Source organism: Zeugodacus cucurbitae, chromosome 3 (genome assembly GCF_028554725.1).
Source record: "Zeugodacus cucurbitae isolate PBARC_wt_2022May chromosome 3, idZeuCucr1.2, whole genome shotgun sequence".
Lineage (NCBI taxonomy): Eukaryota > Metazoa > Arthropoda > Insecta > Diptera > Tephritidae > Zeugodacus > Zeugodacus cucurbitae.
The window spans coordinates 16,883-37,405 of NC_071668.1; the positions used below are offsets into that span (position 1 = coordinate 16,883).

Here is a 20,523-nt window from a genome sequence, read left to right on the forward strand (position 1 = left end):
CTTTTGACATTTTTCTTTGTTATATTTCATAATCTTTCTCCAACCGTCGGCATTACCATCAGCGTTGATAAAATTTATTTTGTGGACATCGACTTCAATAGTTATTGCGGGAAGAATTGCAAATTTGTTTTTAATTATTGAAAACATAATGTTATCATAAGTAAAATAAAGTAATAACAAGGAACTAATAGAACCTGCGGCGTTGATAAAAATATTTAGTCCACTCAATTGTTTATGAAACTTTTGGTAATCTCTAAGCTGATGCTAAGCTGTAGCCATATTTTTTTTATATATTTCAAAAAAAATTCACAAAGTAGTGTTATTCATTATCATCCGCTCTTATATGTAAATGATAATATCGGTGATCACGATAATAGCGATTTTAAAGAATTCTTTACAACGGTTTCGAGGGCGTGGTTATTCGGACACATACCTTACTTCAATAAGTCAGACCAAGGAAATTAAAATGAGCACCAAATATATAGGAGAAAAATCGGTAGTCAATAACGCGTCAGAGGGTATAACCAGCGATGCAGTTTCCAACTGCAGCATCATGTAAATAATTAAGAAGCATTAACGTGAACAAATACTAAAATATTATTTGTATAATTTTAAAGCAATTTTAAAGCGGATGATTCCCAATGTAGCTACGAAATCGCAACAAAAAAAGTAAACATTGTGGTCAGTCCTGGTAATCATGACCATGGTTCTTCAAAAGTCAAGCTTAAGAACATTGTGGATTACAAGTGGGAATTGAAGAACTATCCTGGTCATTTAATTGCCGTCCATATGGACGGAAAACATATTGCCTATGTCATAAATGGTATGTAAATTAAAAATACTTATTTGGCTATGAATATATAATTTACCAAAATTTATTGTAGTTAATAATAAAGTATCACGTGTGGAGGGTATGGTTCGTGTTGTGAAAGCTCAGACGGTATTACGAGCCCTTATTAAGGGGATGTCTGGCGAAGTTCTAGATTTACAATTTGCGCATATAGAAAGGGAACGTATACTGGCTTCAATTGATATGAACGCTCTTTATATTCATAAAATAGATATGGTGGATGACAATTTACAATGCAGTTTGATTGTCAAAATTGAAGATCCATTATTAAATTATTCCCCAAAATATGACAAAATATCATGGTGTCCTTTTATTGATGTTCCCGGTGAAGATGATGAAGATAGTCAATTAATTGTGTGGGCGAGAGGTTCGACGCTACAATGTTTTAATATAAATGTTATTATAACAGAATACGGGGTAAGAGTTTAACATATCGAAAAATCACAAAGTGACAATTGTTTTCTTTTGAAAATATTGCAGATGGGCGTTATACATCCAAATGCTATTTCGATGGGTTATCTAAAGGTCTACGATGAATTGAGTACCATCAGCTGGGTTGCCCTATCGCCTGATGGATCAACTTTAGGCGTTGGTAGTATTGATGGTGTTATCCGTTTCTATCAAGTTTATATGCACGACAAGGAACCTCGGTGTTTACATCAGTGGAATCCCCATAATGGAAAACCCATTTCATCTTTCTTTTTCTTGGACAATTTAACTGGAAATGTTTCCGAGTAAGTATTGCGATATTCATATAATATTTATTACCATTTTGAGTATGTTGTATGAATAACAATAATAAGTTTTGGGTTCATTTGTAAAATATTAATTACTCAAATTTCTTATTTGAAATTCTTAGTTTTTGACTGTCATTCACTTTTTAATGAGAGGAAACATGTAAGATAAACTAAAAAATAATTTATTAACATTATTTATTTCAACATCGACTAAAAATAACAAACTAAATATTGCACATAAATATTTAAACATCATCATGCAAATTTTGAAAATTATCCAATTTTATTGGAAAACATAGGACATGAATTTAAACAATCAAATTTGAAAACGGTAGTCGTTACATTTACATGCATCTATCCTCTTCTTCTTCTTGACTGGCGTAGACACCGCTTACGCGGTTATAGCCGAGTCCAAAACAGCGCGCCACGTATCCCTCTTTCTGGCAGTTTGGCGCCAATTGGTTATACCAAGCGAAGCCAGGTTCCTCTCCACCTGGTCCTTCCATTGGAGTGGAGGTCTCCCTCTTCCTCGGCTTCCACCAGCGGGTACTGCATCGAATACTTTCAGAGCTGGAGCACTTTTATCCATTCGAACAACATGACCTAGCCAGCGTAGCCGCTGTTTTTTTTATTCGCTGGACTATGTCTATGTCGTCGAATAACACATACAGCTCATCGTTCCATCGTCTGCGGTATTCGCCGTTGCCAATTCTTAAGGGACCATAAATCTTCCGCAAAACCTTTCTCTCGAAAACTCCTAGTGCCGTCTCATCGGATGTTGACATCGTCCACGCTTCTGCACCGTAAAGTAGGACGGGAATGATGAGGGACTTGTAGAGTTTGGTTTTTGTTGGTCGAGAGAGGACTTTACTTTTCAATTGCCTACTTAGTCCATAGTAGCACCTGTTGGCAAGAGTGATTCTGCGTTGGATTTCCAGGCTGACATTGTTATTGCTGTTAATGCTGGTTCCCAGGTAGACGAAATTATCTACAACTTCAAAGTTATGACTGTCAACAGTGACGTGGGAGCCAAGACGCGAATGCGCTGACTGTTTGTTTGATGACAGGAGATATTTCGTCTTGTCCTCGTTCACCACCAGACCCATACGCTTCGCTTCCTTATCCAGTCTGGAAAAAGCAGAACTAACGGCACGGGTGTTGTTTCCAATGATATCGATATCATCGGCGTACGCCAGTAGCTGTACACTCTTGTAGAAGATTGTACCTCCTCTATTTAGCTCTGCAGCTCTTATAATTTTTTCCAGCATCAAGTTAAAGAAGTCGCACGATAGTGAGTCACCTTGTCTGAAACCTCGCCTGGTATCGAACGGCTCGGAGAGGTCCTTCCCGATCCTGACGGAGCTTTTGGTGTTGCTCAACGTCAGTTTACACAGCCGTATTAGTTTTGCGGGGATACCAAATTCAGACATCGCGGCATAAACGTAACTCCTTTTCGTACAGTCGAAAGCAGCTTTGAAGTCGACAAAGAGATGGTGTGTGTCGATCCTATTTTCACGGGTCTTCTCCAAAATTTGGCGCATGGTGAATATCTGGTCTGTTGTTGATTTTCCAGGTCTAAAGCCACACTGATAAGGTCCAATCAGTTTGTTGACGGTGGGCTTTAGTCGTTCACACAATACGCTCGACAGAACCTTATACGCGATGTTGAGGAGGCTTATCCCACGGTAATTGGCGCAAATTGTGGGGTCTCCCTTTTTGTGTATTGGGCAGAGTACACTGAGATTCCAATCGTCAGGCATGCTTTCTTCCGACCATATTCTGCAAAGAAGCTGATGCAAGCACCTTATCAGCTCTTCGCCGCCGTATTTGAATAGCTCGGCCGGTAATCCATCGGCCCCCGCCGCCTTATTGTTCTTCAAGCGGGTAATTGCTATTCGAATTTCTTCACGGTCGGGCAATGGAACATCTGCTCCAACGTCGTCGATTGGGAAATCGGGTTCGCCATCTCCTGTTGTTGTACTTTCACTGCCATTCAGCAGGCTGGAGAAGTGTTCCCTCCACAAACTCAGTATACTCTGGTCATCAATAACTAGATCACCTCTGGGGGTCCTACAGGAGTGTGCTCCGGTCTGGAAACCTTCAGTTAGTCGCCGGACCTTTCGTAAAATTTTCGAGCATTACCCCTATCGGCCAGCTTGTCAAGCTCTTCATACTCACGCATTTCGGCCTCTTTCTTTTTTTGTCTGCAAATGCGTCTCGCTTCCCTCTTCAGCTCTCGGTATCTTTCCCATCCCGCTCGTGTTGCGGTCGATCGCAACATTGCGAGGTAGGCAGTCTGTTTTCTCTCCACAGCGAGACGACAATCCTCATCATACCAGCTGTTTTTTTGGCTTTTCCGAAAACCAATGGTTTCGGTTGCAGCTGTACGTAAGGAGTTTGATATGCCGTCCCACAGCTTCTTTATACCGAGATGCTGATGAGTGCTCTCAGAGAGCAGGAGTGCAAGTCGAGTAGAAAATCGTTCGGCTGTCGGTTGTGATTGCAGCTTCTCGATGTCGAGCCTTCCTTGTGTTTGTTGACGCGTGCGCTTTTCTACACAGAGGCGGGTGCGTATTTTAGCTGCTACAAGATAGTGGTCCGAGTCGATGTTGGGACCACGAAGCGTACGCACATCAGAAACACTGGAGACATGTCGTCCATCTATCACAACATGATCGATCTGGTTGCGAGTGTCCCGTCCATCGCATTTCTTGGATTGCGGTGATGTCAGCCTTTACTCTTACGAGGACATCAACCAGCTGGGCAGAGGCACCTTCCCAATTAAGGGTCCGGACATTCCAGGTGCATGCCCTTAAATCGTAGTCCTTTAAACGTTTGCAGTGGTCGTCATCAAAATCGGGGTCTCTCATCCGAGGCTGTTTCGTCGTTTTCATTGGGGGGTGTTTTTATGTGGTGGGTCCCAAACCCTACGCACAACCGCGAAACGGGTTTCGCCTTCTCACATTAGCTCGCCTTCAAACGGATGTCTGTTGGCTACCCAGAGGATACTTGGTCTAAGACCGGAAGTCGTGAGCTGCTTGAGCCACATGTAAAAGAATCGTTCCTGACCACTCCCAAGTGAGTGACAGTCAGAAACTTTCCTCACTTACGTGAACTTCTACATATGACTCCATCCTCCATGCATCTATCCAATGGTTAAAATAATAGAAAGTTCTCCTGGTAAATATATAAAAAAACTTAACTTCACTCTTATGATCCAAGTAATTATTTTGTACTTGCATTTCAATTGATTAATTTTTGTCGTGAACAATAGGTCATAAATTGTCTGGCAGATTAATACATTTTGTATTTGGTTGCAGTTCTATTCCACCGATCGCAATAATATTATTTGTGCTGAGGAATAAATTTGTAGTTGTATGCGATTGAAGTGTTTCAATATTTCGCCATAAAATGTTTTGTACATGCGTTATTCTCATTGTTAAAAGTACAAGGATGTCCAAGTAATAAGCATCCAATTTGGATTAAAGCGGTCAAAGGGTAGTGAGTAGTGTTAAGTCCATTGTGCTTTTTTAGTAAAGACTCTGCTACTTCAACTAGTTTCGAGTTTTCGTACAATCAAACAATTAATTACCTTCCGTACCTAGATCGCGTACCTTGAAAACTACTAAAAATGCTTTAATTCAGTAAGGGAAAACACCAGAAACCCTAAATGTCATTTTAAAGAAGGTACAGAAGGGCTCCACCCAAATTGGTATACACAATTTTAAATAGGTTTGGCTCCGCCCACTTATGGATCAAAAACCATATCTCCGAAACTACTGGACCAATATCAATGAAATTTGGTTTGAAATATTTCCCATGTATCCCAATGATATGTTGTGGAAATAGGCCAACTCCTACTTCTTATATACCAGAACTTTGAAGTCATTCTGAATCGTTTACTTTTTAATATTAAAGTAAGCACTAGTGAAGATATCGGAACAGAACTTTGCATAAATACTGCATTTATAGTGTGGCAGCCCCTTTCTAAAAATCGCCGGAACAGGACCATAGGTTTTCAAGGCCCCATATATCGAACATGAGGACCTCAGTGCTTCTAATAATTTTTTTACCGAAAATATAAGTAGGTCTCTCAGATATTTGTAAGAAATTTGTAGTGAATATTTTTCTTCTAATATAATAATATGTCTCCGTGTCAAAAATGGGTTAAATCGATTCAATGGACTTTATACCATATATATGACAAATATGTGGGTCAAATTGTGTATTATATAATAATAATAAAATTAAATAAATAAATTGCGAGAGTATAAAATGTTCGGTTACACCCGAACTTAGTCCTTCCTTACTTGTTGTTTTTTGCATTTGTCCGGTTTTGCCTATCTACAATACAATCACATATTGCTAATTGTAACGTGAACGAAGTTTTATGAAGATATCTAGATTTCAATTCAAATTATCGCTTGACCGAATGGGCAGACTGATGGACATTGCGACTTAAATTTGAAATATAAACTATCATATCTTTTAAGTTGGACCAAACTGCAGACGTGTGCAAAATTTCATTAAAACCGGTTCAGTAGTCTAGGCGCCAAACCCGGATAAACAATGTGACATGAAATTTAGATATACAGTGGAACTTCTCTAACTCGAATCACTATAATCCACAAAAAAAACTTTGAGTTATAGAATTCAAGTTAGGGAAAGAAATTTGTATGAAATTTGGCTTCTATACGCTATCGCCAACTCAAATGTTCGAGTTATGTAGATCTTCGACTTATAGAAGTTCGGGTTATGGAAGTTCCACTGTATATATTTGGCGTGGGTACCGCTTAGGCGATTATAGCCGAATTCACCAGAACGCGCCATTAATCGCTGTGTTTTGCAATTTGGCTTTCCATCTGGTCTTTCCAACGGAGTGGAGGTCTACCTCATCTCCAGCTTCCACTAGCGGGTACTGCATCGAACACTTTCAAAGCTGGGTCGTTTTCGTCCATTCGAACAACATGACCTAGTCAGCGTAGTCGCTGTCTTTTTATTCGCTGTACTATGTCTATGTCGTCATATATCTCGTACTCATCGCTCATCGTTCCATCGTCTGCGGTATTCGTGTTGCCAATGTTCAAAGGACCATAAATCTTTACCAAAACCTTTCTCTCGAAAACTCCTAGAGTCATCCCATCGGTTGTTGTAGTAGTATTTACCGATCCTAACAGGGTTAGATCGTCGAAAGGGCAGCCCTTGAACGGATAAAATCCGGGTCAACTCCAGTAACGTAGAACCGGCTGCAGTGGGATGTTGCATCGTCCACGCTTCTGCACCATACATCAAGATGGATGTAATGAGCGACTTGTAGAGTCTGATTTTGGTTCGTCGAGAGAGACGCGAGTGCGCTGACTGTTTGTTTGGTAAAAGGAGATATTTCGTCTTATCCTCATTCACCACCAGACCCATTTGCTTCACTTCCTTATCTAGTCTGGGAAAAGCATAACTAATGGCGCGGTTGTTGCTTCCAATGATATCAATATTATCGCCGTACACCAGTTTGAGTTTGAGATAACATTCCACAGCACCCTTATATCGCGATGCTGATGAATGCTCTCAGAGAGCAGGAGTGCAAATCGAATATAAAATCGTTCGACTGTCTGTTGCGATTGTAGTTTTTCGACGTCGAACCTTTCTTGTGTTTGTTAGCGGGAGTTCTTTGTTGAGAGTGCGTTTCTTCGCTGCTACCAGATAGTGGCCCGAATCAATGCTTGGTCCTCGGAGCGTACGCACGTCTAAACACAGGATACATGTCTTTCGTCTATCACAACATGATCGATTTGATTGCGCGTGTTTTGATCAGGAGACAGCCACGTTGTGTCATAGACACCTTCTTTACCGCTCATAGAAAAAATATTTGGTCACATCGTCCTTCTCTTCAGCTAAGGCGTGGGCGCAAATCAGCGATATGTTGAACAATTTCGCTTTGATGCAGATTGTGGTTAGAAGTTCATCCACCGGCGTGAATGACAGGACTCGGCGACGAAGCCTCTCTCGCTCCACAAATTCAACACCAAATTTGCTCTGATTTATATGGGCTGTGGTAGTAGATGTCAGAGGGCCCACCTTTTTCTGTCCTTGTCCCGTCCATTGCACTTCTTTAATGACGGCGATGTCAACCTTTAGTATGAGGATATCAACCAACTGGGCAGAGGCACCTTCCCAATTAAGGGTCCGGACATTCCAGGTGCATGCCCTCAAACCGTGATCTTTAAAACGTTTGCAGGGGTCGTCATCAAAAATAGGGTTTCTCATCCGAGGCTCTATTTGATTATTCATTGGGGAAGTCTCGAACCTACATATACCGCTTAGCTATAAAGGACTTCTCACTTCAGCTCGCCTCTTGCGGCAATTCTTAGTTTATTGGAGAGGGGGCGACGAAGAGAGGAGGATTGTGCCGAGTCTGCTGTGTTCGACAACACGCTTTGCGTTCTTATTCGTAACAGTGTTACATTTGAGCACATTTTAAAATTAATGTATACAATATATTTGAAAATTTGCATTTTATAATTTATTTTATGTGTGTAATTTGCAAATACATATAGAAATATGCATAATATAATTCAAATATGTTATATCGTACGGAGGCGAATAAAAAGTATGATATCACGCTTATGTATTGCATAAATCATGTAAGAAAAGCATGATATACAGACGTCAAAAGCGAAAAAGTAGCAAACTGCAACGAATTAAATAAAACTTTATGCGAAGTAAATAAATAAAACTGTGTATAAATCTAGATTTTACAGTTTTTTGAAAAACTGTATGTTTTAGTGAAAATTCTACAACTCGAAGTCTCTCTAACTCGAAGTTTTTTTGTGGATAATAGTGATTCGAGTTAGAGAAGTTCCACTGTAGTTATTGAAATATATTTTTTTGTTTGGAAACGGTGCATACAAGAAGTTGAGAAAATGATATGAAAGAGAATGAGAGAAAAACACGAACAAAGTTGTCGAACACAAATTGCTCGTGTGAACGCAAGGGGCGACAGCAAAAGAGAATCGCTCGAGAATTTGCAACAGGAGTTCACCCGTCTGAAATCGTACTAATTTGATAGTCCACTTTCACACGGGCAACTTTTGCTAATTCTCGGGCGATTCTCTTTTGCTGTCGCCCCTTGCGTTCACACGAGCAATTCTTGTTCGACAACTCTGTTCGTGTTTTTCTGTCATTCTTTTTCATATAATTTTCTCAACTTCTTGTACGCATCGTTTCCAAGCAAAAAAATATATTTCATTAAGTAATTTTTATCGTTATTATCAATTTTCTAGCACATTTTAATTATATTGTGCATATTTCTATATGTATTTGCAAATTACATACAAAATTAAATGATTAAATTCAAATTTTCAAATATATTGTAAACATTAATTTTAAAATGTGTGCAAATGCAACACTGTTACGTAGCAGCGACCTGTTACGAATAAGAACACAAAGCGTGTTGCCTGAACACAGCAGACTCGGCGCGATTCTCCTCTCCTCGTCGCCCCCTCTCCTATAAAACTAAGAATTGCCGCGACAAAAATTGCCCGTGTGAAAGGGGTCATAGTTGTTGAGTATCAATTTCGTATTTACTTACTTTTATTTTTACCCGGTTTGAAGCTGAGATAACAAATTCCACATTGATGTTTTGATAACTATATTTAAACTTTTACAGAACCTATTGGAAATATGCAATCACAGGTGCTGCTAATAATACAGAATTCAAAGTATGGGATTGCAGTACTTGGGAGTGTTTACAATCCCTTAACTTTACCACGGCATCTGAAGAAACGAAGCTACCGCGCTTTATTGCCGAGATTGATCGAACATCTTCATACTTGGTTATATCCAGTCTGGATACACGAACTTGCTATATAATGCAAATTGTAAATAACAGTAATATATCATTAGCAAAAGAATCTGATAATGAGAGTAACAACAATTTGGCAAATATCAGCATTAGTAGCAGTAGTAGTGTTGGTAGCTCCAAATCTCAAAGTAAACATTTACGTCATCTTGTATATATAAAGAGCATATCCGAGTTTCCACTGAGCTCTGGAATTCTATCATTTTCAATAGTCGATGCGGCTGTAAGACGGTATAAATGTGGAAATGATAACTATATGTGCGAGGAATTTGATGACTACGATGAAGAAACTAATTCCACATATTGCGTAGTAGTGCGAATGTTTATCGTGCAATCGAAGAGCATGCAGGAGTGTCGTATATTATATCAGCCATCTGTTACTGAAAATACAGAAGTGCGTAGCACCTTATCCGATGAGAGTGATGGCATAAGCGCTTCCCAAGATTCATCTCTCTTAGATAGTGTAGTAAGTTGTATTAATAGTGGTGGTGGAGATGTTAACGATGGTTCAATCGGATATTCAAATAGTACGAATTCAAATAATATACAACATACACACATAAAAACAGAACAACTAGATGAAGAGGTTGTAAAACAGAAAAACTGTAATGACACCAATTCTTTGGAATCAATACTCGGTATTGGTACAGTTCCATCAATTAACGTTACAACAAATGCTCAAGCATCTATGCCTTCTTCAGTTGGTGCTGTGACAGCAGCAACTTCTGTAATATCAGCTGCGATAACGGACGACTTAAATGATAATCGGTCTTGTTCTGCGTCCCCCCAATCAAGCAATAAAGGTTTTACCCAAGTTAATCTCATGACACCGGAAGCGTTTAGTACTAATTTGAATGGTAAGACCATTAAAATTTATGAAAAAAATTATTTTTCTCCTCTATAAAACTGGAGAAATCGTTATTTTTTTATAAATTGATTTTAAAGTTGGTTGAATACATATTTTAGATAAAAAAACGCCCGACTGTGTTAGTTCAGAAGTGTTGAACACGATTCTAATGTTAGCTAGTGTAGCGGGACAAACACCAGCTCCCAAAACAGAGAGCATAAATATTTTGAACTTGGTAAATAACAAAATTATCGAAGACCAAGAACATCAAAAATTGCAATTAAAACAAAGTTTAGATCCTCAGAAGAAGTTTATAGGTAATTTGAATTAACACTTTCGATCGAGAACATCTTACCACTTGCTTTAATCAGCCGATTTAGTAAATATTTAAATTTATATTTACTGATAAAAGCCATATAATTTATTAAACAAAAGAATTTCTTCTTCAACATAGTTTATTTTTAGTGCAATTGTAGCATAAGAAGTAAAGTTAGTGGTAAGATGAGCTTCTTTGGTCGAAGGAGCAAAAAATTGTAATATGATTTTTTTTTTAAATAAACACAATAATTTCGAAATCAATAGTAATCAGTCACAATTCCGCACGAAATGCTGACAATGTAGCCAGCGGTGGTTCTAGTCCCAGCCGAGAGGTCCAAGAAATTATGTCGTTACAAGAAAATGAAAGTGGCGATGACGAATTGCTAGAAGATACCGATAATACAACAAAGGTGGATAATCAAGCAGGAACTGCCGGAATGGATAAAACAGGTGTAAATTGTATTAAAATTATATTTAAAACCATTTAATATTTTTTGTATGTGTAGAATTAATTGCCCCTAAATGTCATTCAACGACCAGCATACCGAACTGGCCTAAAGTAGCTGATACACATAAGACTACTCCGAAACATTCAACTGAGCTGCAAAATGCGGCAAGTTTAATTTCGCAGGCAGTGAATGCTTCATCAAATATACTCACTAATAATCTTGTAGCTCCTACTCTTATTAGTACTAACAGCGGTGGTAACAATTTTGAAAATAAAGTGGTTGAAAGCAATACAGACCTAAAGGAGTTAAATGGAAAAATGAATCAATTAATTGGTACTATTAAACTAATAAATATATTCCAGATTAACATTTTCTATTTTTTAATCAGAACTTGTTAAGATCCAGTCAATGCAAATAAATCACTTACAAGCCGAAGTGGCTAGTATGAGGAAGGCAAATCCAATGACATCCACAAAGAGTATGTCTGAATTTTCATTTAAACTTGAAATGCAGCTATCTAAACTTATGGAACAATATCTAAAGCGTTACGAAAATGAGCACACAAAAAAGTTATCTGCTTTTATGGCCGGACGGTTTGTTATTTACCATGTTTGATACTTAGAACATTAATATAATCATAAAATGATGTTTATCAACAGAGATCAACAAAATAGAGAGTTGCGTGATAGTTTAATTCAAATTATGAATCAATATATTTTGACACATTTTGGCGAAGTTATATCAAAAGTGATGAATATGGAAATTCAACGTCAGTTAGCACCAATGTTATCTGCAAAAATTGATCATTTGCAACAACAATTACAAGTAGATGTCAACCAGAAGCTATCAACATTTGATTTAATGCTGAATGAAAATATTTCGCAAATTTGTAAAAGCAAAGTAATAACGATAACTAGAATTTATGAGATTTGAAAATGATTTAAATTTAATTTTTTTAGAATATAATTGATACTATTGGTAAATCCATTTTGGTGGGTGTTCAAGGTAGTTTACAAGCTGCATTTATTGAATCTATGTCTAGTTCGTTAATACCCGCTTATGAAAAGTCATCTCAAAATATGTTCAAGCAACTGCACGATGCGTTTTCTGTTGGAATAAAAGACTGTATGTAGAAACTATTATGAATAGATATTTGAAATGTAATTACATTTTTAACAGTAATGGAACAGTTTGATAATTATCTGCAACACTTGCAACCCATGCAAGACTCTACAGAAGAGGTGCTTAATAAATTTTCTGGCTTTCGTCAGCACTTGGATTCCATATTACTTAAGCATCGCAATACTGTGGCAGAAGCCATGCTTGAAACACGAAAGGATGTGAAAGGACTAGAAATTATTTTGTCACGGCAAATACATGAGACTATTCGTTCTGAGGTAATTTATTTAATTAATTGATTTTTTTTATAATTGAAAACATTTACTTTGTATATAGATAAAAAGATGTTTTGATAGTCAAACATCTACATTACGTTCTCAAACTAATACACCAGCTCCCATGTATGATACGAAAGACACTATAAAATTATTGTTGCATCAAGGACAATTTAATAAAGCGTTTCATCAAGCCTTGCTTGCAAATGATTTGAATTTGGTAGAGTATACTCTAAAAAACGCCGACCATACCGCTGTCTTTACACCTGATTGTTGCTTGGAACAGAAAGTTCTATTATCGCTTATTCAACAGATATCAGCAGACATGAGTAATCACAATGAATTGAAGCAAAAGTGAGTAGTAAAAAATTTCATTTCATTTTACATTCTAAAAGTATTAATATTCATATAATTTGTTATTATTTTAGTTATTTAGCCGACGCTTTGCTTGCAATTAATCCAATGGATTCAATTACGCGCGAACATGCACCAAAAGTATTGCAAGAATTATTCCGCAATTGCCAAATATTCTTGGTTAACAGTCCTAAGAATCAGCAGTGCAGCAACGTGCGTATGCTAATGAAAGCCGTTCAAACATATATGGATCAATTTTAATCCATGAATTTTGACCCACTTCATAAGCTGAAATAACATCACCGGAAATTTTTGTATTCTGACTAAATACATTCAAAAATACTTACTTATATTTCAATCAATGTGTCATCAGTCAAATCTAAAATTCCTCAAATGAGAATATAATAGATTGATAGACGACCAGGGAATTTTTGAAATTGTTGAAAAATACAAATAAATTAAAATTGTTTCTTAAAGTGACGTATTTTTGTAAATTTTATAGCATTCTTATCCTTTAGTTATAAGTAATAAGTAGAATATATATGTATTTGTTTATTTTTATACACTTTTTTTGAAACTGTATTTTCATTTTTATTACAATTGTGAAGTATAGATACATTCATTTAGGATTTTTTGGGTGATTCCAAGTTTTTTTTTAAATATAATACCTTTAGACTTTATCACCCAACCTGTTTTTTAATTGTTAATAACAAAAAATAATCAGTGTCATTCATAATTTTGGTTATTGAGTTCTTCTTCTATATCTTTAATAAGAACTCTTAACGTTTGAATAATCAACTGATGAGCTTTGTATTAAAGTAATCAAAAAGTTATGATTTGCACTGTGCATTAGTATAGTATTTAAATAGAAGTTTAAGTTGCAAATTTTCGAATATTCTGTCAACCAAGAAGAACTACTTCGACATTGTCTGTGACCCGAGCGCAACTATAATCATCACAATATTAAATCCTACATCATATAATATTATTTAAAGTATCCAACAGTCAGATTTTGATGATCGTGAACCTTCGCCAATAATACCTTAAAAGAACAATTAAATCCATTGTTGATTGTTGTCATTAATAATTAAAATAATGTACTGTGGAATTATAAAACTTAAATAATCTTTGAAAAAACCATAAAAATGCAAATGAATTATGGGCACTATGCATAGTGATGAAGGTGGTTGAATGGTTGAATCATAGTTTTGGTTCACGGGTCCATGTGGCTGTTAAAATGTATATTATATTAAAGAATAAAATATGTGGGCTCCAATGAGATGATTGTTGTCAAAATTAAAACAATCAAAGGGTATAAAGTATAAAAACAACTCGGATTAAAAATTAGCTTCCACTCATTTCTTACAATATGATTCAAAAGTACTTAGTGATAGTTTGAGCTTTTTATGCAAATGAGCGACTCTTGATAAAAAGATTTGCAGTTTGCAGTATTAGCCTAATTTCTGCAGGTACTGCAATTACAACATGAACCTATACATATCTTATTATACGCCATGTCTGACACGATAACTGCATACGATGCATTTTAAGAATAATTACAATTCAGAAATATATTTAAAAATCCTTCAAATGATAATGAAGTAATCTCTATTGGAAAATCCATATAAATTGATGTTATGGTCTGAATTTAGCATGATTATAAAGGTAAAGGTTTACTATTATGTTTTAAAAATTATTTTGGGCATGCGACAACCGCTGTTAAATGTTTATACTATATATAACCTAATAGTACATTCATACCTTGCTATACGACCGCTCGTTATACGGTTTTCTTGAATATAGGCATGTTTTCGATATACGGCGAATTATTTAACGCCAACAAATTTTGCTATTTGCTGATGGTGATTTTAAGTCCACTTTTATATATGTACATTGGACAAAATATAAATCAATTACCCGTCATATGGAGATCCAACAAGAAAGCATGGATTGTTAAAGCTACTTTTGAGGATTGGTTCAAAAATCACTTTTATACAGATGTGAACAAATATTTGCTAGTTTTGGATAATGTACCAGGACATCGTACTAATTTATTCGAACTATCCGATGTTGCCATGTTTGAGTACCTTCCGAAAAATACAACAGCTCTGATCCAATCCGATGTTGCCATGATTGAGTACCTTCCGAAAAATACAACAGCTCTGATCCAACCTCGACTTAAATCTTCAAATAAACATTTTGGAAAAATATAACATCAAGAATGCAATCAACAATGAATCATGTTGGGAAAAAATATAACCAGAATGTGTAATAAGTACTGCAAAAGTTAATTTCCTCCCTGAAATTAAGCAAAACATTTTGGATTTAGCACATGATGGCGGCTTTGAAGATTTGATCTGCTTGAAGCAGATAGGAATCCCTTTCATATGAAGAGCACCAAGCTGCAAGCATAACCGCATAACCGCATAACCGCATTTGATGAAGAGACAGATCATTTTGTATCTAAATAGCTAACATCAATATACATGAGTTCAAGACAAACAAGGTTGGACAATTTTTTGAAGCCATGTCCATCCTTATCAGCGAAATATTATAATGACAGTGATCTGCTGCTTACCATTTCTTCATCCTCTTCAGATTAAAATCACTTAAAAACACTATGTACACATGTGAGTACGTAATATTTTATGTTATTTCCATTTTGTTTAATTATACATATTATTGTTGGATTTTGGAGTCTGATATTATTTTATAGATACATATACGCAATATATGTACTTGTCTCAATTTGTGTTTGTTTTAATTTTTTAATTTTTACTGTGGCGGATACGATAATATGTTGATTTAAATGTTGTCAGATGATTAATAAAATATGTATTTTAATAAATAAACTGCAAAGGTCGTATTTAAATACTAATTGTCTTATTTTCTGTTCTTTTAAAGAAATGCTATAAACGTTTATTGTATGCTTTAAGTTGTTTTTGATATATTTTATAATAGCTTTACTTTTGTTTTTCTATCTGTGACAATAACAGTACATTTTAAGAGCTTCATTATTTATACAATAGCTTTGGCTTTCGTATAAATTAAGTCGACTTATGGTATCGGTAAGCTTCTTTGTGTACCCTGATATACGTACAGTTGATTCGAATACTGCCAATCCGGGTTTAGTTTGTAATCGTAAGGAAATGTCGATATCATAATCATTATTAATGTCCTTGACAATAGTATGATGTGGTGTTAACAAAACTGCTTCCATGATTGAGTTTAAATATATTGCCCTGCATTGCGGATACGGTTTCAGTTGTTCGTTGATCAGTTTGACCACATAACGCGCCGCTTCCTGTACTCGCCCATCATTTGTTTGCAATTCGGTTCGCTGATAACATGTGCACCATTGTGAAGCAATTCCCGCGTTTTCACAAGTGCGTGTCTCGGGCACTGGAAGAAATAAGCTGATACCTCTGGGAATTGTATCAAAATCGTGTAGCTCCCTAGAGCGTGCTTTTAGGTTTGATGGTTCTAAGTTATGTAAATGAAGTAGATCTAAAATTGTTGCGTACACATCATAGAAAGTTGTTAAACGATTGGCATTGATTTCCAAATTAGCAACAGCTTCGGCGTACCTTTGCTTAAACCATGACGGATAAATGGTTATGAGTAGTGGTTGGCGTTCCTCCATCATGCCTTGGTATGTACGACGAAAAGAGCTCCAGCGTAAGCCTTGATCGCTCAGCAGTAGAATTATTGTTTTATTAAAAACCTCAGTTTTTTGAAAACGTTCAAATAAATCAACAAAATCATTATCCAGTAATTTTGGCATATATATAAAATCGTGGGTCATGGACGCAAGCCAAAAGAATGAAAAGAAATTCTCTTTTTTGAGGAATGGTGTCAGCTTATGAATCATTTGTAGTACCAAATCAATCGTGCGTCGTCCTCCCATACATAAATTCAGGCTTACAGAGTAATAATAACCAACACGATTCTCCATTTCCTTGACAATGGGTCGTATATAATAGTCAGTTGGTGGATGGCTGAAAATATTGTCCATACTGAAAAGACTATTTCTAGCGACATCCTCGAGGAAAGAAGTCCTATATCCAGCATCTGTGAATCGTTTCCATATAAATGGACAATCGATATTATGTAATTCCTTTGCATGCATGCATGCTAATTTGAACTCATCTGCAGCAAGCCCAGTAAGAAGTGGAATTAGATTGGGATATGTATTGTCGCCCACTTTATTGAAACCCCAAAATTCTACATAATTTAAGCGCTTTCGAATGTAATCCACAGAACGCTTCATATATCGTAAAAAGTTTAAATGTGATACACTGTCAATTCCTATAATCATTACAGAAAGCTTTTGGGTAGGCTCACTTATATCATTGTCCTTTTCGTGTAAGTAGCCGCTAGGGTTTTCATTTTCATTAGCTTTTTTTAACCTTTTATTTTTCTGCTTTTTCTCAGCATAACTCATTCTTTGTTGTGTCTTATTTACGGCAAAAAAGTGGTAGTCTTCATAGAAGTATTGCCTATATATGTCTGAGCAACGAACACGAATAAATTCTATATCGGGTGCAATTTCAATAGACTGGTTGAAAAGCAATTTGAATGGAACTATATCACCGAATATATTGTTTGAAATTTTGTAGTTGTGTTTCAGTGGACTATAGTGGCAATCGATGTTGCTTGTATCATTTAATTTATAATAATACATTAATTCTTTGTCGGTTATGGTCCACCACAAACGTGAACCCACTTCGCTAGTTCGGGTTATAGCTTTCTTACAAGTTAGATTTTGGGGTGATCTTATATATTGCATTAAACGATAGTTATTCATATCAAAGTGTGGAATGTGACAACCTGGAGTGTTTACAAAATACGTTTGACTAACGTTATATGCGGCATCAATTCGAGCCAAAAACTCGAAACGATCACGAAATTTAATGATTTTTGTACGAATGTTATAATCAACAAAAAGATAAGCGACAAAACACACACACAATACAATAAATATGATTTTTTTACAATGAAGTCGACGTTTATCCGCGCTGTGATAGTATCGGTAATAGTATTGGAGGTCACGTTTTGTCATATATTTCGGGTCCAACAGATATTTTCGCCTAGAAAAATAAATTAAAGATAATAATTTATACCCATATTGTGAATTTATTAAACTCTAATAAAACTTCTTGAAAAACTTAAAAATGTTAGAAAAAATATATACATACATATATATTCTTACATTATTTTTATATCAGTCATCATAATTTATGAATATAGCTACAATAATTATATTAAGTTACTGGTATGAAAAAAGTAAAACCTTAAACTAGTCCTCAAGTAAACTTCAAAGTGAATGAAAACTTATCAAAAGTCGGTAGATGTATGAACTTCAGGTTGAGTAAGTTATTTGTCGAATTTTCGAAAGATTTCGCAATAGCAATTGAGACACAAGAGTACGATATAATCATAGCCGAGAGTACTAAACTGTTTGTAATGTTTTTCAAAAAAGTACCCAATATTTTAACATCAAGTTATTGCATTAAAAAAAAAACAATTTCTCGTTATTTAATTATATAAGAATTAAATTAAAAATATAATTATATAAAGTTAAAACACTGCTGTTATGCACTGCTAATGTTTACATACATAGTTTTACTATGTCATATACGTATATATCACACATTTTTTTCCTAGTGTAATTATTTCTCCTGTCACACAATAGGAAATTATATTACGAAAACATAATTTTTCACATTTGACCGATAAGTCGCTTACTCATTACTCATGTCGTGGTATTTTCGTTTAATTTTGTCGTAATGGGGTGTTCGCATTTTCCTTTAATGGCAATAATATTTCCCGGTCTGTAGATTCTAAATATATTTTACTTTTTAATTTAATATCGAGGTTTTAAGTTTTCATTTTGACAGTCCCTTTAACATGATAAATACAATTCCGTTCAAGCGCATGCTCAAATAAACGAACAGGGATGCTGCAAGCTTCTTCTAACTTAATAGTATGACATTTACTGTTACGAGTTGGTATATAAGATATACATATTTGTATATGGATAGATAAGAACAACAGCAACTCTGTCGGTTAGGTAGATGGTACATATGTATATATGTTCATATGTATGTAGAAAAAATTAAACAGATTAATATTTCCTTCAAATTGTCAAATTAAGTATTAATAATAAAATTAACTGTAATTGCTTGGTTATTTTCATTTCACATATAATAAATGAAACTATTTCTTGAATGCCATATTTCAATGAAAGATATTGAGTAATTAAGGTTATATTTAGCAATTATGCTATTTTTCTATATACATAAGTGTAAGATAATTTAACTACCCATAATATGTATGATATTTTAGCACATACCTTTAGACGAATATATTTAACTTCGCCTTTTCTCGTAATGAAGTGAGTAATTGAAAATAGTGTTTGTTTTTTGTTATTATTTGTTATTATTTGTTCGTTTTTTAATCAGATATTTCTGTTCACAGTTTTGATTTTGGTTGTGCTGCGAAATAATTGTGGATAGGAAATGATGATAATTGTTATAAAATGCATTTATTCTTCGAGGTGATAAATTTGTGTAGTTGTTATTATTGTTGGAGAAAGAGGAAGGATATGTATTCGATTGCTTGACTTTGAGAAAAGTATGTATATAGCGAAAATATCGGTCATTTTGTAAGATGTCTTTATTAAAGTAGGTGAGTATATTTACAGTTAATAACCCCTGGTGCTAAAAATGAATAAAAACGTCTTTGTACGGTAATAGTAATCGTTTGTGCTTGTGCCGTCACTGTAAATGCATCTCAAGGAAGTACTTATTCTGAAATTATGTATGAGTATGATAAAAAACAGTCGCAATCCTTAGTATATGTCGCTCTGTCACGTATAACTATTATCGAAGGATTATGAATAACTACAACAAATGACGATTTACGTTTTTATCATGGTCGGATATTTACGAGATAAATTCCGAAAACTTTCGTTGAATTGTTTGGAAACTATTGATAAACAAATGCTTGAATTCATTCGCCAAAGGAAAGGATTATCAGCATATGTATACCCTTAATTGCCAAAGTCTTCCAGTTCATTCTCAGGATCACACGGGATCTGATGAATGACGTCAACAGATCAAACTTCACTTGTGTCGTCAAATATAAACTGTAAACGACCGAATATTCGTGGAGTAGGTGTTGCTATCTATTGTGCTCACTTATAGTAGTGTGTCAAAAACTAAATATATTTCGATTTGATATTATTGGATTTGGTAATTCTAGTATCCGTTATTTTGAAAATATCGAGAAAAAATATATTTTCTCAACAAAAAAATTATATTTTAGTCCTCATGAAAACATAATATATTATATATTTAAAATGCACGAAGCGATGCAAATTTGCTATATAAGGGCAATTCAGAATCTTGTGCATCTGTTGTAAACTATTATGTTGTAAACATTTAATCCAGTACACTTTTAATTTCATTTTCGTTCCATTTGTTATTATTCCCTTCTCTTTTTCCCTTTTAACAAGTTTATTCTATTTTTTTTTCATTTTTATGACATTGTTTTTCATTTTTGACAACAGCTAATGGTAAATAGCTAAATAGCAATTTGTAATAGTGTGTTGCACCAATACAAAGGTGGCTTAGTGTTGCTTATTTGCAAGGGTTTAGCAATTGCATGCCTGTACATTTTGTTAGTGTAAAAGCAAATATATGCTCGCTATTTTGC

The 20,523-nt window shown here is 35.2% G+C and overlaps 2 protein-coding genes across 4 annotated transcripts; one reads left to right on the forward strand and one right to left on the reverse strand.

Annotated features, from left to right (window-relative positions):
- Positions 1-68: 68 nt before the first annotated feature.
- Positions 69-13,487, forward strand: Ge-1_1 (enhancer of mRNA-decapping protein 4 homolog). Of its 3 annotated transcripts, none has more exons than XM_029038586.2 (14): positions 69-555; positions 618-823; positions 885-1,267; positions 1,331-1,584; positions 9,251-10,299; positions 10,409-10,606; positions 10,911-11,057; positions 11,114-11,389; positions 11,445-11,649; positions 11,716-11,956; positions 12,016-12,181; positions 12,236-12,453; positions 12,512-12,804; positions 12,879-13,487. In XM_029038586.2, exons 1-14 carry the CDS (start codon positions 350-352, stop codon positions 13,063-13,065), a joined length of 4,029 nt encoding a protein of 1,342 aa, XP_028894419.1. In that variant the 5' UTR covers positions 69-349; the 3' UTR covers positions 13,066-13,487. The 3 variants fall into 3 exon arrangements, with proteins under 3 accessions (XP_028894419.1, XP_011178316.1, XP_054082484.1); XM_011180014.3 differs by having other exon boundaries at positions 70-555; positions 10,872-11,057; XM_054226509.1 differs by lacking the exon at positions 10,409-10,606 and having other exon boundaries at positions 70-555.
- A 511-nt stretch (positions 13,488-13,998) lies between these two features.
- Positions 13,999-18,726, reverse strand: LOC105209574 (uncharacterized). The gene is made up of 2 exons (XM_011180015.3): positions 18,553-18,726; positions 13,999-17,894 (listed from the first exon to the last, which is right to left on the reverse strand). Exons 1-2 carry the CDS (start codon positions 18,606-18,608, stop codon positions 15,782-15,784), a joined length of 2,169 nt encoding a protein of 722 aa, XP_011178317.1. The 5' UTR covers positions 18,609-18,726; the 3' UTR covers positions 13,999-15,781.
- Between the last annotated feature and the right edge of the window lie 1,797 nt (positions 18,727-20,523).